Source organism: Cyanistes caeruleus, chromosome 18 (genome assembly GCF_971803275.1).
Source record: "Cyanistes caeruleus chromosome 18, bCyaCae1.hap1.1, whole genome shotgun sequence".
Classification (NCBI taxonomy): domain Eukaryota; kingdom Metazoa; phylum Chordata; class Aves; order Passeriformes; family Paridae; genus Cyanistes; species Cyanistes caeruleus.
Window position 1 is genome coordinate 9,815,069 of NC_141718.1, and position 15,939 is coordinate 9,831,007.

Sequence of the window (15,939 nt, forward strand, 5' to 3'; positions counted from 1 at the left end):
CAGAGCTCTTACACTGAACATGCTGAGATGCACATGGAGGAGCTCACCAACCTGCAAAAGGGCAAGGAAAACTTCCTCATCCAAACCAGACATCTGAATTTCCTGAACAGAATATGCTGGTGATCAAGGTGTCCTCCTGAGGGAGCAGGGTTTGATCCCAAGGATGGGTTTCCTGCCTGAGTAGCTCACATGATTGCCATTTTTTTTTCCTCCCAGGAGTTCAGGACACAGCTACAAACTAAATAACACAAAAAGCTCCACATTCAATTATGGCTTGTTATTATTTCCAATATTTTTTCCTGTCTGGTGGTTTTTCTTCCAGCCTAGCAGGTGTACTCTGCCAGGTGGGAGTCACCCTTGTTGTAAGCACAAGCGTAAAACCACGGAGCTCTGCTGTGTTGTGAAAGGGATAAGGCTGGGCCTGTTTTCCACAGAGGATTCATCCCAAATGCAGCAAACCCCAAGCACCTTGGCTGCCGTGAACTAGCATAGCCAGTGACAATTAACCAGATCAGAGCAGGTCATTTCACTTACCCTGTGACCACAAAACATTTTTGGAAGTTACAGCCAACTAGCAGCTGTTAAAAAAAAGAAAGAGAATGAGTTGTTTACAAGTGCTTTTACTCCATCAGCCTCTTCCCTAAGCCTCTGCCTCAGGGTAGCTGGCCACAGGACAGATGCCAGGAGTGCTCCTTGGGATGCTGGAGGCTTCTCCCAGCCAAGCACCACACAGGGATGGGCTGCTCCTCATTTCCTCCAGGCCAAGGCCACCCCAGCCCGGCTCTCCACACCAGGCAGCAGCTGGAAGTGCTGAAGGCTGAGAGCTGCATCTCACACCACCACAGACTCCTTTCCTCCATCCTACAGTTTACTTGCACGTGACGTTCTGGGGCTGTGGCCCAAAACACCAAAAGGCCTCTGGCACTTTAGAGCTTTGAGCCATAGCAAAAACCAACACTCCAGGCCATTCTGCCATCTTGGACCCCTTCCACAATCTGGAGGTTGTTAATTAACACTTCTGTGGAATACCACAATTTTACACAACACCTTTGACTTCACCCATGTCAAAGCCATCTTGAATGTGACCCTATACCCACAAAATGCTGCTTATGTTCATCAGTATTTTCTTTCTAGCCTTTAAAGGCTGATTAAATATTTGAAAAACAAGAGCTTAAATTAAACTTGAACCCAAGGTTCTTTCCATTGTGTCTGTGAGGGGCTTCAGAGTGATACCCAAAACTCAGCTTCATCCCAGTTTCCAGAAACACAGTTAAAGCACAAACTGTTATCTTGGAGGAACAAGGAACTTTACTATGAAAATAAAGTGGGATGTATGTGGATGTAAACCCCCTGAAATGTCCAGCTCCAGTTTTAGTCTCTTCACATGTATTAATACACACATGAAGCAGTTTTCCAATTAAAATTGCATTCCCCAAAGTGACAAAGAATAAAAAAAAATAGTGTACTAAATGAAAACAATGTATTTGCAGACTGGAATATGTCCTGCTGCACCAAGTCCAAATCTGCTTTATGAATTACATACAGCAGAAGAGAACATTTTCCAAGGATCAGCACTCCTAGATAATCATTAACTATTTTGTGAAGACCATCAGTGCAGACCTGGGCTTTCTGCTCCCAGAACTACCCTAAAACTCCTGTGTTAAGCGATCTAGAAATGATTTCTTTTGTAATATTTCAGGTGCAAGACATCCTGGGTTTTTTTCAAACCAGATAAAAACTTCCATGTGGTATCCTGTTTGTGCATCCTACTCAACTGAACAGCTACACACAAGTCTAGGAGGACTGAATTTACAGCATCAGAAATCCTGTATTTCTAATTCACAAGTGTCACACAGTCTTTATAAAACATAATATTAGTCTTAAAACAAGCAGGAATTCTACTCCCCTCACAAATGCCATTCATGTCCGGTGGGAGCAGCTCATGTTTTGTTTTTATCAACTCTGAGTAATGACTCTGAGCAGTCATTATAACCAGTGAATTCTGTGTAAATCAGTCCCTCAAACTTCCATCTTAATGCACAAATAAATATGACTGTTTAACAACATGAAAGTTAAGTTAACACTCATTTTGAATGCCTATACAAAGTAAGAAAGAGCTCCAATCATAACCACCCAGAACATCCATCAGTGGTGCTGCTCTTCATGCAGGACATTTCCATGGGCTGGCATTTGGTACCTTACATCTTATTTTCACCTTTCTGAATAAACAATCTTCTCTAAAGATGCTGTCAAGTGTCTTTAGGAAAGAGGCAAACCCCTAAAACCTTTGCAACTTCTCTGCCAGTGTCTTTAAATATGCAAGATCATGTTTTGTTGAAAACAAAATTTTTCAGTAGTTCTTCATATTCAATGACACAAACCCTGCACTTCAGGAGGAAAAACTGCTTACAAATATTTAGTTAGCTACAACCAAGCTTTCCTGTAACCTTACAGACAAGAAACTCATACTTTTCATGCTGCTGCAATGTTTTAGCTCCTCTGGCAAAAAGCAAACGTACACTTTGAAGTTCCTTGCAAATGAAACCAACACAACCAACCTACATTTTGCTGCCCACCAGCAAATGACACTGCTAAGGCCAAGCCAAAACTGTTTTAGTCAGACAAACAGTGGAGATGAGATGCTGGCTTACAGCTAGACAATCTTAGCTTGATACCAGAAAATGAAAGGCATCAGATCACAGCATGCAGCAAAGGAGCAGGAAAGCATCGAGTGGAACCTGACTCCAAACGTACCTCGTGGGAAGGGTCCAAAGTTCTGCACGTTTCCACTCCTCACAAGGGAAATCCAAGTGCAGGCAGGTTTTAATCACACACTGTGCCTGGCAGAGGGTTAGCTTGGCTGCCAGGACCAGCACAGAACAGGCATTCCCAAGGAAAGAAGGATGTCTCAAGCAGAGAGGAAGAGGTGCACATGCAGGGCTGGGCATGCGGGGAGTCTGGGTGACCCTGCCTAGGTACTGACAGCTCCTTCTGTAGCAACCTCTTTTCATGGGCAGAGGTTCTTTAGATGCTTTTAAAGACAAAAACCCCACAGAACTTGACTCTGGCAAGCCCAGCAGCAGCTCCTGCTCTGAGCACAGAGCACCAGGGCACACGTACCTTCTTGTGAACAACGGAGGAGGTGGAATTAATGGTGCTCTCGTCACTATGCATCATGACCAGCTCAGGGCTGCTCTCATCCAGGACCTCCTGCATGCTGCTCACACTGCTGCTCTGGCTGCCTGTGCTCACAGACATGCTGGGGATGGAATGGTTGCTGCCCAGACTGTCCATCTTCCTACTCAGGTTTGATCCATGCTCACTGTCCTATAAAACAAGGGGCATCAGTTACAGATCCTGCAGGACATCACCTGCCCGGCACGTGCCTGCCACGCCCAGAGACTGATTTAAAGGTGACTCTGCAGACTTCAAGGGTCTCTGGGCATTCTTTTGCCAACTGCACATCTCAAAGGGCTGTTTGGGTTCTGGAATGTTCCATATTGGGCAGGCAGCTTCTGCCTTTTCCCCTGCAATCTGATTACATCAGGTTTCAAGCCAGTTTTTTTCCATATATCCTTAAGTCTAGGCATGGCTCTTGGCTTGATAGGAGACATCCAGGAATACTGGATGGCTGGTGGAAGCAGCCTCATAATTAAGAGAAATGATCCAGGTTTGAATTAAAATGATGCTTCAAGTCAGGATCTGCTATAACACATTTCCTGAATCAGAAAACATGTAAGACAATGAACCCGTTTATTATTTGAGATGTTCTACATGGTGTAGAGGTTTTAACCTCCATGCCCCAAGCAGTCAGCAATTCGATTTTATCAAGCTAAAAACCCCTTGAACTTTGTGTTTTCAGCCAAGACAAAGGTGAGTGAAGAATCTGACTCAGACGAGCCTGCGTTATTGTAGGGGTTAAAACTTGGATATACATAAAGATCCCTTGTGTAACAGGTATTTTTGATTCTAGAGACAAATATCAGGAGTTAGCAGCCTTTTTTCTTCTTCAATACCCATAGGAGTACAGTAATGCCAGAGTATGCACTTAGTCTGGACTGATTTAGAGAATCTATGGAGTCCTTTGTAATTAACTACTGGCACCAAAGAGGCTCACAAGGAGCTCACAGTGAGGACAGAACTCTGAACATCCTTCAGCTCCTGGGGTGAAGCAGCCTTGACTCACTAAAATGAGCAGCCTGCTGCTGCATCCAGTTTGCCCTGGCCTCTGAAGGGAGCTTGGGGAGAATTCCATTACAAATCAATTAATGGGGAACTCATTTTGTTGGAGACCGACAGAAAGATAAAATTGAGACTTGACAGATTTGCCTTTGATTGTGTGATTATTTTTTAAGCAATCAGCAGATCATTCAGAGCCTGCATGAAAGCACTTAAAATCCAGAATAATACTATTTTACAGAGAACATAGGCACAGGGGAATTAAAATATTTTCAGGATGCTTATACAGAGCTGCAGAAGAAATCACATAATGAAGGATCTGAGGCTGTGTAATTAATGAATGTTTATGCAGGAAGAACAGAGGTGAGATTGCATATGCAACCTTAGCACTGACTTCAACTTTTACCTTCTTGGAAGGGCTCTGAGGAAAGCATTAGTAGTATTTTGCATGTTAAAGATTTTTAAGGCTCATCTTCCACCTTAGAAAGGCCAAGGCAGAAGGAGGAAGTGCCTGGTGGCATTTCCATTGGGGCAGGTTCTGTCCCCAGTTCAGCAGGAACTGCAGCACGTGCTGGGCCTGCTTTCCCTGCCCAGTTAGTGACACACACGAGCAGTGACACCTCCTGTGGTGGGACAGGGCTCAGGGGCAGTGCAGAGCATGCTGTGCACATGCAGAGTGTCAGCTGCATCCCTGCAGGAACAACAGCTCTTCTCCCTGCTTTCTTCAGGAGCAGGGACAGGAGGAACAGAAGAACACACCTCGCAGCCAAACACTACCACGTGTTTCCTGTTGAAGTGGGAAACCCAATCCCTGGCACTCTGCTGACAGCTTGTCACACGTGGGGAGAGAAACTGGAAGGTTTCAGTGCACAGGTCTGACAATGTCCCAGTCCCCAGCTAAGCTCCAGGTCTGGAAGCTGGAAGGGACCTTTAATCACAGCAATTGCTGCTCTTGCTCCTTTGGGGAATCTTCACAGAGAGGGAGGGGCACAAAGTGCCAGCTCCACCTGAGACCCACATGCCCATTTCATTAACCATTTAGCTTTAAAGGAGCATTTGACACTCCCAAACCTCAAACCCAAGGCCCTGAAGATCCTCTGAGCTTGGGCACCTTGCTGTGTGTTATTGCCTCACTCCACTGGAGCAAAAGGAGCACAGACATCAATTTGTCTGTCAGTGTTTTGCACTGGGAAGCAGTCATGGATTTATTTATGCATTGTGCCTGCACTAAGAGACATTAATTTCCACCTAAGCTCATCAGTTGAAAAATGACTGGTTTCCTTCTCTCAACCACAGTTAGGGTCAATTATCAAATGCTGATTAAGTGGGTTGTTTATTACAAGATTTAAACTGAAGCTGCATTTTAGGTCTTTAACCTTTTTCTTCTTTAACATTAAAGAATTTTAAAAAAATAAGTCTTACTAATTCAGTGATTTGCTTTTCAGCTCATGAGAGGCCAATTACTTTACAGTAAAGTTATGGTAATTGAAAAAATATTAACATTAATGGAGTTGTTTTGACTGTGCAGATGAGAAAGAAAAGCTTGGGCTGTCAAAGACCCTCCTCCACACAGGCTGGGAGCCACTTCTCACAGAGAACCTCCCTCAGAATGAGTTTCTTCCCTAAGGCTTCCAGAAGAAAGGGCAGTGCTGGAAAAAAATCCCAAGTTTCACATGTACAGTAATTGGCAGCTTTTACACTGAGCGAGGACTATCACTCATTATCCTGTCCTGTCTCTCTGCTGATGCAGATGATATTCCAACACCATTCCTCACCTGGGCTGTGCTTTTTCTGCCACCCTAAGGACAGGAACATCTCCCCAGCCCTAAAATTAAATTACTTGTAGCAGTGTAAAGGGGGTAACAAATCCCAAGTACCTCCTCCTCCTCCTGGGACTCGTTCAGGGGGCCATTCCGTGTCTCCTGGAACAGGATTTTCTTCATTTTCCGGTACTGCAGGTTGTCCAGCTCCCTCACTGCATCCTTGGTCCTCTGGATGAGGTCTATCAGCACCCTGGGTGGTCGGTCCCGGCGGACAAAATCGTGCTGGGTTAAAGGAAATACAACACCTCGTTTCAGACTCTGGGGTTAAACCAGGGACAGTGGGGGACTTCTCAGAGCCCAGAAATGACAGCTCCCATTCTGCAATTTATCTGTTCATATTCAATAACTGGTAATACCCTTTCTCAAAGACTCCAAACACACTGAGCTTGTGCTGGGGTCAGGTTTTCTGAGCTCTCCAGGCTATGCAGATGACTTGTCCCTTCCTGAGCTGGTTCACACTTCAAACCTTGGAGGCAGAGGAATGAACAAAATACATCCAGAACAAAGAAGAATCAACCTGCAAAGATTTATCCTGCATCCATCTGTTCCAATTTGCACATAAAGCTAGCAAGGAGACCACAAAATTTATTTATACCTAAAGCTTTTGTGGCCAAAGTTGAAATAAAATCAGGCTCTTGCCAACTCCTGAACAGGTTTTAAGTGCAGATTTAATAAATTCTTTAGTAGTATTTAAGAACATGATTAAAGCCTCCTCTCTGATTTATCAGATACATTCTCCCTGAACTGTGCAGCTGGCAGTGGATATAGAAGTCTCCAGCTTTCCCATTTAACCTTGGCTGAAGCAGAAAACCTGAGTGTACACTTGCCAGTGCTCTATATGGGATCCTACAGCTGCTTAGTAGTTCCCAAGGGGGATGGCTTTAGGGCACAAACATCCTCTGCATGCTTGTAGAAAAATCTACAGTGAAAAAAGAAAAAATTACAATGGGAAAAAAAAAAAAGAAATCTGGGTGAAAAAACATGAATTGCAAATGCCACAAGGGGCTTTTGTTAGAGCCTCAACAGCTGGACCCACCTGCAAGGAAATTCTCAGGAGGGTCACCTTTGCCTGCTTGGCCTCACAGCTCTCCTGTGGGCTCAGCTGGAAAGTGAATTCATGCCCTGGAGCTGGAGTAACCAGCACATGGAGCCTCAGCCCACTCTAAAATGAGAGCCTTCAACAAAAGAGCTGAAAGGATGAGCTAATCATCTTTTAATGATTTGTAAATAAACAAGGAAAGCACCATGCCACAAGCTAGTTTCTCGTTTTTAATTTAATTCAAACTGTTGTGCATTTGAGTTTTGCTAGTGGGGACAGCCAGTCATTTCAGTACCCATTTTTTGCTTGTAGTGATGGTGTTTATTTTTGAATCAGAGCTAAAAGTTCTCAACATCATTTCACACAGAAACAAAATGAATCATTTCTGCTCCTCAATGCAGATAACCACCATTTATTTCTCTGTGAACAGTAACAATCTGCAGCTTATTTATGATTAGGAAAAAAAGGAACCCATTTTTATCTCATTGTAGTTAATTTTTAGAAAGCAGCGAAGCATTTGGAACCATGCTCCTGAACCTAAATCCATTCTATGTGTGCACTCAAATATTAAAACGTGACCACGTGAAAAGTGTAGGGCAGAGAGAAATATAAATAAAACAAATATAAAATATGGAATATACAGGATTTTGGGCTCAGATCTCAGCTCTAATTGTTTGTACAGACTCCAACCTAAGGTACTCCTGAAATTACATCCTTCAATGAACTCAGCCTGTTCCTAGAAAGCAGCAAGGCTGCCAATCCCCAGGAATGAATCACTCCAAAACCCACAACATAAACCTATTAGCTGGTCAGGGTGCTACAAGTCGAACTAGAGAACAAAACACTGATTATTTGCCACAGCACAAACGTACCACAAGAAATAAAAAAAATATACCAGGTGCCAAAGGGAGCACAAACAGCTCCTTCATCATTTACCTGGAGAGGTCATTGGCACCAGCAGCCAGAGGGAGAGCAGGGTTAATAATAAATTTTAAAGAAAGGCAATACTTAAAAGAAAAGCCAAAGCCTGATGGAAAAGGGGCTGGACAGGATTTCACATCCCCCTATCTTCTAATAGAAGGCTGCTGCTGAATTTCCCAAAAGCAAAGCCCTTGGAGCTGTAAACAATTCCTGAATTTCCCAGGTAAACTGAACCCAAATGACTTAAACTGGAACTGATTTATGATTCACTGACAAAACCTTGGCAAACTCCACACACATCACTCCCAGGTCCCCCTCCTACAGGCTCTTGGCAATTGTGGACCTGTAAAAACCCCTTCCAAAATGCTCCACTTATTTCCAAAACAAGTTTAATTAATTGGGTTCAGTACAGAAACCATGAAAGGGATTTAAACGACTTTTGGGTCTGGTGGTTTGGGTCTGCTACTTTTAACTGCTAAGTGTGATGCATGAATGGAGGGAAAAAGAAAACAAAAAAAAACCAACCAAAGAGTGGATTTTTGTAAGGGCAAATATTTGTTCACCACCTTTAAAATTATTTTGGTAGACAAACAGATTTCCCCCAGATTTCTGGAAAGGATTTGATAAATTACCCGTAACAAATCTGTTGATGATGGCCTTTCCTGAGGTATTTTCTGTAAGCAGTAATCAACAAATCCCCTAAAGGAGTCTGACCTGCAAAAACAAAAAAAAATTAAAATAAAATTAAAAAAATTTAAAAATCTAAATGGAAAAAAAAAAAAAAAAGCTCAGTATCTGGAATACATTCAAACTTAGCAGTGCAAAGCAAAATAAAAACGATGACTAATTTGTTCTTAAGTTCTAAGGAAGAGAAAGTAACTGGGTTTTTCCAAATTCCAAGTTGATCTCATCAATTCTTTCCCAGTTAAAGGTTGTTGAAAGAACAGGGACACACAACTATCCCCCAGCACAAACTGAAAACCAAGCTACAACTACATGTACCAGTCACTATTTACGATTTTACTTCAAATTTAAAAACAAATGACAGTGGAATTATTGGGACTGATCTCCGGGAGGTTACAGAGGGAACCCTGACTTTCTAAAGCCCCTCAATGCTCAGTTTAACACCTGGGGCTTTTTATTTGAGGTTTTATCCCAAAAGAAAGACGGAAACTGATCTTTCTGGTGCCACTGGAGTTAAAAGGAGCACAAAAGGCACCTTGGTGACTCCAAGAGAGCAAACAGGGCGCTGTAAACAAGTGCTTGCAAGAACTCTGAGGTGGTGCTGTGTTTATCCACAGCTGTCTCTGCTCTGCACTGCAAATCCTGCACAGAACATGGGGACCAGGCTGCAGGCAGCAGAGCAAGCTCCTGGAACCCTGAAAAATGGGCAAAACAGAGGATGAAAGAAGGAAACTGGATTGATAGAACGATCAGCAATTAAACAGCTGTGCTGCTCAAATGCCCAGCAGGGAAATGGGGGAACTTTACACCTCAGCAGGAGCTTTTGTTTCAAGCCTTCTGCAGACTCTGCCCAGCATCACCCCACAGCAGCGTTCCAATCTTGGGTACCGGGAACTTTGCTCCCACAGAACAACAAAGTGTTCTTGTGGCCAAGCTCAGACCCTGGAACTAGCCTGGAGCACAGGGAGTGTTCACTGGCCACAGAGCTCTGAGGGCTTTTGGAGTCACCCACTGACAAAAATATCCAATTACCTCCACATTCTCCTCCCTTTCTCCACATTTCAGCTGCACAGCGATGCTAACAACTCTTCTGCCAACAGGGATCTTTGGCAGCTGGAAACTTTGCTGATGCTGAGCCATGGCTGGTTTAACACATCTGAGAATATTTTAATTCCTGCAGCAGCTACACCCCAGAATTAACACCTCCACACTTTTAGACTGTAGAACAGCCAGAGTGACAGAAGGTCAAAACTGAGCCAGCCTACACAAGATTTGAGAACACACACAGATCACTGCACAGCAACCAACATGTTCATTGTCAGGCTTGAACTGTGCAGTGTCACAGGCATTTTCAGGGAAATAAACAACAAAAATCAGCTGTTAATGGTTCTCTTACCATTCATTTGATTGTAACCTAGGGGAATCGTTCTGGGCTATGTGATATAAGGCACTCATTGCATTCATGTTGAAAAGTGGAGGCTTCCTTTCAGCTGGAAAGAGAACAGAACAGAAAGGTGTGATAAGGCTGTCTGGAAAAAAAAAGAAATGTATGGAATTATGAGCAGGGTATCACTGCTAAATCAATACTCAGTGCTGTTGTCATCACACTTAGGCCAATTATTTTAATATTCCAAGTTAAACCCAGACACCCACTCAAGGAAAGCTGCAATTCACTTGGAGAGGGATGACAAAATCCAGAGAGAACAGGATAAAAATTATAAGGAAGAGTTTGCAGTAAATTTTACTTTCACTGTAACATCTCACACCTGATCTGTTGTGGCAAAATCAGGTGAAATTGAGTAAAACTAATCTTAAGCACAGTTCAGGGCCAGGACATGCTGTACCAGTCCCTGCAGACCTTTGATGCACTGCTGGAACACATGTGGATTGCAGGAAAATGTGGCTGCCTGCCTCACCTGTCAGTGCAAGTGGGACACGTCACCAAATTCACTTTCCAGATGTGCCATGAATTCCCTCTCACTGAAATGCTCCCCAGTCCTTGCACCAAAAGGGCACCTGCCCAGCAGCCCCTGACCTCTCAGGAGGGCAGAACTCAGTTCTAGGGGAGGCTGGTTCTCACCAAGGTCATGGTGCCAGGATTTCTCAGTTCTTTCAGGCCAGAGCAGTCCCTTGCAAACCACATCTGCTTCTCCTTAATCACTACTTACTTCAGCTACACGAGGAATTAAGACATCAGCATTCAAAGAAAGCCAAGTGCTGCTCAACAGATTTCCTCCCACTGCTGCCTAACCTCCTGTTCAGACAGGGAATCATGCAAAGGCAAAGTTTGAAGTTTAAAGAAGTTGAATGCTTCTTAAAAGGGTATTTTTAAAGAAAGTAAATCCATCATCATCTCTGTAAAGTGACTTTGAGGCTTCTGAGTAAAAAGCTCCACAGAAATCCTGGTACCAAGACTGTGTCTATAGAGGGCTGCACAGCCTCTCTCCTACTGCTGTGATTTACTCCTTGAGAAGCTGTGACACACCTGGACTCCATACAAACAAAAATCACTGGCCATGCACAACAACAGAAGGCTAAAACTTCCAGTTCTGGCATTCTTTGTATCAAAATACAGACTGTGTCAGCATGCTGGCACATGAAATACAGCCATGTTAGTTACTGGTTATCTACACCATCTCAGTTCAGAGATAACATTTCTTCTGCACATCCCCCTCTTTGTTATCTCACACATTTCTGATGATTAAACATTCACCAATGACATTTTCAGTGAACTCACCCACACAGTAAGTTATTAGTGCTGTTAAGTAGAATCCATATCAAGACTGATTTTTGAAAATAATCTACTCAGCACATGCAGTGTCAATACTCAAACTTGAAACACACATTCAGAGTCTGCTCTGTGTACCTGCCATCACATCCACCTCTGCTCCAGGCTCTGTGGATGTGTATCATCTGCCCTTTGCAGTGCAAACCCTTCTCTTCTCTTTCTGTAAAGAACCTGCCCACGATGATTCATGGCACAAACTTTTCAGCTGAGACTGAAGATTTTTGTTTCAGAGAGCAGGGAAGTAAGAATTGAAAATTAAATGTAGGTCCCTTCTGACACACAATCCTTAGGACACCAGTTCCCTTGACACGACAGTTGGGACAACTTTCTCAGAGTGCAGCTTGGAAAACACAGATGACAAACCACAGTTTCCTCTCACTCAAGAGCAAAATGCTCTGGTTCTCCAGGGAATAACTGAGCACACCAGACTAACATGAAAGCACAGTGCATTAGTGGCTTACTCTTGATTTGCCAGCAAAAAAAAAAAAAAGATTTAACTCAATGTCAGAGTTTCCAAGTCAGACATTTTAAAGGGGAAAACTGCTGAGGAATAAGGATCTTCCCTTTTTGCAGGAGTTCCCAACACACTGCAGAGTTAATGAGCCATCAGCTGCTGTGTGTTCACTCACCTAACTCGATGCATGTGATCCCCAGAGACCAAACATCCACCTTCCCGTCGTACTGCCCCTCGTCCATAGCAAGGATCACCTCTGGTGCCATCCTGCCAACCACAGAGCAAAGGCTGCCTTAGGGGACACACAGGGTCACTCCAAGCACATCAGCTCAGCTGCTTTCATCCCCTTGAGCAAAGCCACAGACCAGGAGAGACAGCAGGGAGCTGAGGAAAAGCGTGCTGGAATGGAACAGGGACTGACCACAGCAGCAACTGGTCAGAGGAAGGGGGGAAAGCAAAAGAGGAAAAGGAAAGGGGAAAAGCAAAAGAGAAGAGGGGGGAAGAGGAAAAAAGTGGAAAGGGGAGGAAGAGGAAAAAAGGGGAAAGGGGGGGAAGAGGTAAAAAGGGGAAAGGGGGGGAAGAGGTAAAAAGGGGAAAGGGGGGAGGAGGAAAAAAGGGGAAAGGGGGGAGGAAAAGGGTCAACCCAATCATCTTCCTGTTAGCAGAATATGCTGGCACATGGGAGACCCCCCTATTTCCAAAGGCATTGTAGCTGCAGGCTGACAAGGGCTGGGAGAGCCCTAAAGACACCCCTTGCACCCTCCCCCAGGCTTCCCCTTGGCACATCAGGAGCATTTCCAGCAGCAAATGCAGCCTGTGAGTGCAGCTATGAAAGGAGCAGGGAAATCAGGAACAGCAGGGACACGTGGTGGTCCAGGCTAAAGGGATGGAGTGGGGACAGAGAAGCAGTAGGCTCAGCCTGCAAAAATTCAGCCTATTAAATTGTGCTCTTCCAAAAAAAAGGCTTCCTGCCAAACGGCCTCATTCCAAGGCTGGGCCATGGTGACCTCCCAGCACTGCCTGGGGCCTCTGCCACAGAATCAGTGGAGCGTAGAGCTGTGCTGGTCCTCGGTGCTGGGAATGCCAAGGAACTCGGGTGACCCTCAGCAATTCCTTCAAAACAGGATTTAAGTAGCTGTGTGACTTCCAGTCAGACTAACAGGATCCCTTTCTCTGTGAATGTCTCAGTCCCATCACCTGTGGTAAGTGTGAGTTATTTTTAAGCCAATGGCATTGCAAGAGCATTTCCAAGCACTGCACAGCCTAAACCTCTCCTTTTATGACCCTTATGGACAGACTTCCTGAAGATCTGGACACAGGGACATCAGGAAATTGCTTGGCTAATGAAGATTCTATCCAGGTATTATTAATGTATTGTGAAGCACTGGAAAGGGAAGAGAGCACTTTTATAAAGGACTAAAGCACTGCAGGCTTCACTCACCAGTAAGGCGTTCCCACAAAAGAGTTGGCAGGGGAGACTATAGATGCAGACCCAAAATCAGCAAGTTTCACTTGACCTGGTTCTGTTAGAAGAATATTTCCAGCTTTAATATCCCTTTAACAGAGAAAAAAAAAAAAAGAGAAAAAAAAAGAAAGTAATTTAGCATGATGCAAACTCTGTGAGATGCCTTTGTCTGCAAAGGGCAAGCACGGGATATCGTGTCACACACATGGCAGGTAATGCTGGGACAGAGACACAGAGAGGAATTCACTGAAAGTATTTCAGCAGCAAGCCCAGAGTAACCTCTATCCCCTCATTCCCCACACAGCACTGCTTCAAAAGTAATATTATGGAATATTTCATCCACAAGTATTACTTGTACATCCCAGCACTTCTGCTGCAGGACAAGTGCTGAAGTCTTGTGTGTGCAAGAATGAACCCCTCAAAAGTACAAGAGAGCACAGGCTGTCCCCTTTGCTGTACAACAGCCAAAGGGATGGAGCACCTCTCCCACAAGGAAAGGCTGAGAGAACTGGAATTGTTTAGCCTGGAAAAAAAAAGGCTGCAGAGTGACCTAACTGTGGCCTTCCAGTACCTGAAGGGAGCCTGCAATAAAGATGGAGAGGGATTTATTCCCAATTTACAAAGAATGGACTGACAGCACAAGAGGGAATGGCTTCCCACTGACAGAGAGCAGGGTTAGATGGGAAATTAGGAAGGAATATGATGAGGTACAGGTATCCGGAAAAGAGGTGGCTTTCCCTGGATCCCTGGAAGTGTCCCAGGCTTGGAGCCCCCTGGGATAGTGGAATATGTCCCTGCCCATGGCAGCGGGTGGCACTGGATGATCTTTACAGTCCCTTCCAAGCCGAACCACGCTGTGATTCTATAACCACGGCTTAACAGACACATCAGGTATCAGTAAAATATATCTGCCAGCATTGTGCCTGCAATTAAATAATAAAACCAAGAATTCCCTCCGTTTCCATCCGCAGCGCGACGCGGGACGGGCGGCGCGGGGCCTGCAGTGCCGCCCCCTCGCCACCAGGTGGCGGCCCCGAGCCAGGACCCCGCGCGGGTCCCAAAACTGGGACCCCAACCCCAAAACTGGGACCCCAACCCCAAAACTGGGACCTCAGCCCCAAAACTGGGTCCCCAACCCCAAAACTGGGACCTCAGCCCCAAAACTGGGACCCCCAGCCCCAAAGCTGGGTCCCTCAGCCCCAAAGCTGGGTCCCTCAGCCCCAAAACTGAGACCCCAACCCCAAAACTGGGTCCCCAACCCCAAAACTGGGACCTCAGCCCCAAAGCTGGGACCCCCAGCCCCAAAGCTGGGTCCCTCAGCCCCAAAACTGGGACCCCAACCCCAAAGCTGGGACCCTCAGCCCCAAAACTGAGACCCCAACCCCAAAACTGGGTCCCCAACCCCAAAACTGGGACCTCAGCCCCAAAACTGAGACCCTCAGCCCCAAAACTGGGACCCTCAGCCCCAAAATTGGGACCCCCAGCCCCAAAACTGGGTCCCTCAGCCCCAAAACTGGGACCCCAACCCCAAAACTGGGACCCCCAGCCCCAAAATTCTGCCCCTTCTCCCCCTCAGCCCCGCCGCTGCCACTGGCAGAGGAACTTCTCCCAGGGGCTGTGCACAGCGGCACAGCCCGGCTCCCTGCCCAGGCAGGGCTCGCACTCTCACCTCTCCTTTTCTGCCACAGCAGACCCAAAACAGAAATGTGTCGCTGCTCCTCATTTCTGGGGGAGCAGAGTGGCCTTCCCACCTCAGCAGATAAAAGGTGGAATACCCCTTGGATGTATTCAGGTCACAAAAGCACAGGAGAGTTGGGGTTGGAAGGGAGCTCTGGAGATCACCCAGTCCAAGCCCCCTGGAGCAGTGACACAGGAACGTGTCCAGGTGGGTTTGGAATGTCTCCAGAGACGGAAAACACACACCCTCCCTGGGCAGCTGCTCCAGTGCTCTGTCACCTTCTATAGAAAAGTGCTTTGATTTGTCCTCAGGTAGTTTTATCCTTGACTTACACTTCCATCACCTGACTGTGACTCCATCTCATCTCTGTGGCCCCACTGCTCCCAAAAAGCAGGCTGTGCAAAACCAACACAGTTTTACTTATTCACATGTAAATATGAAAAAATATCTAGCCTTAGAAATAGTCTAGCTCAGTGAACTCCAATTTATTTGGCACATTTCTATTAGTGTTTAGTGCAACATTCCTGCGTAGCCTCTGTTACCAGGGTCAGCATAGAGCAATTGCCAACAAGGCAGAGAAAATGTTGGCAGAATAATTTCTTCCAAAGCTGTTTAAAGCCCGTGAAGAAGCTTTGAGACTCCAGGGACAGCCGGTGGAAGGGCAGCAGCCTCACCTGTGGATCCTACAGTGGGAGTGCAGGTAGGCCAGCCCCTGCAAGGCACCGTGGGTGATGGCAGCAATCTCCACTTCCTGGAGTGGTTTCTTGTGAACTACAGGAGAAAAAAAATCAAGAAAATAAAACAAAACAGAAGAAAATAAATGGGATATTTTCCTGAGAAAGTGTTCCTTAAAGGAAGGAACCCCACCAATCTACTACTAAGAGAAATTAGGGAAGAATTCATGTGAG

General features: G+C 45.4%; 1 protein-coding gene across 12 annotated transcripts in view; it reads right to left on the reverse strand.

The window, feature by feature from the left end:
* Positions 1–15,939, reverse strand: part of TAOK3 (TAO kinase 3) — a 74,295-nt gene that overhangs the window by 20,915 nt on the left and 37,441 nt on the right. For 6 of the 12 annotated variants that reach the window (XM_086856035.1, XM_086856034.1, XM_086856038.1 and 3 more), the window contains 7 exons: positions 15,706–15,802; positions 13,330–13,443; positions 12,064–12,155; positions 10,043–10,136; positions 8,595–8,676; positions 6,057–6,224; positions 3,121–3,327 (listed from right to left, as the gene is read on the reverse strand). In XM_086856035.1, coding sequence (XP_086712161.1) covers positions 3,121–3,327; positions 6,057–6,224; positions 8,595–8,676; positions 10,043–10,136; positions 12,064–12,155; positions 13,330–13,443; positions 15,706–15,802 — 854 coding nt within the window. Of the gene's footprint in view, positions 1–534; positions 579–3,120; positions 3,328–6,056; positions 6,225–8,594; positions 8,677–10,042; positions 10,137–12,063; positions 12,156–13,329; positions 13,444–15,705; positions 15,803–15,939 lie in introns of all 12 variants that reach the window. The other 6 variants (XM_086856045.1, XM_086856044.1, XM_086856046.1 and 3 more) reach the window with 2 other exon arrangements.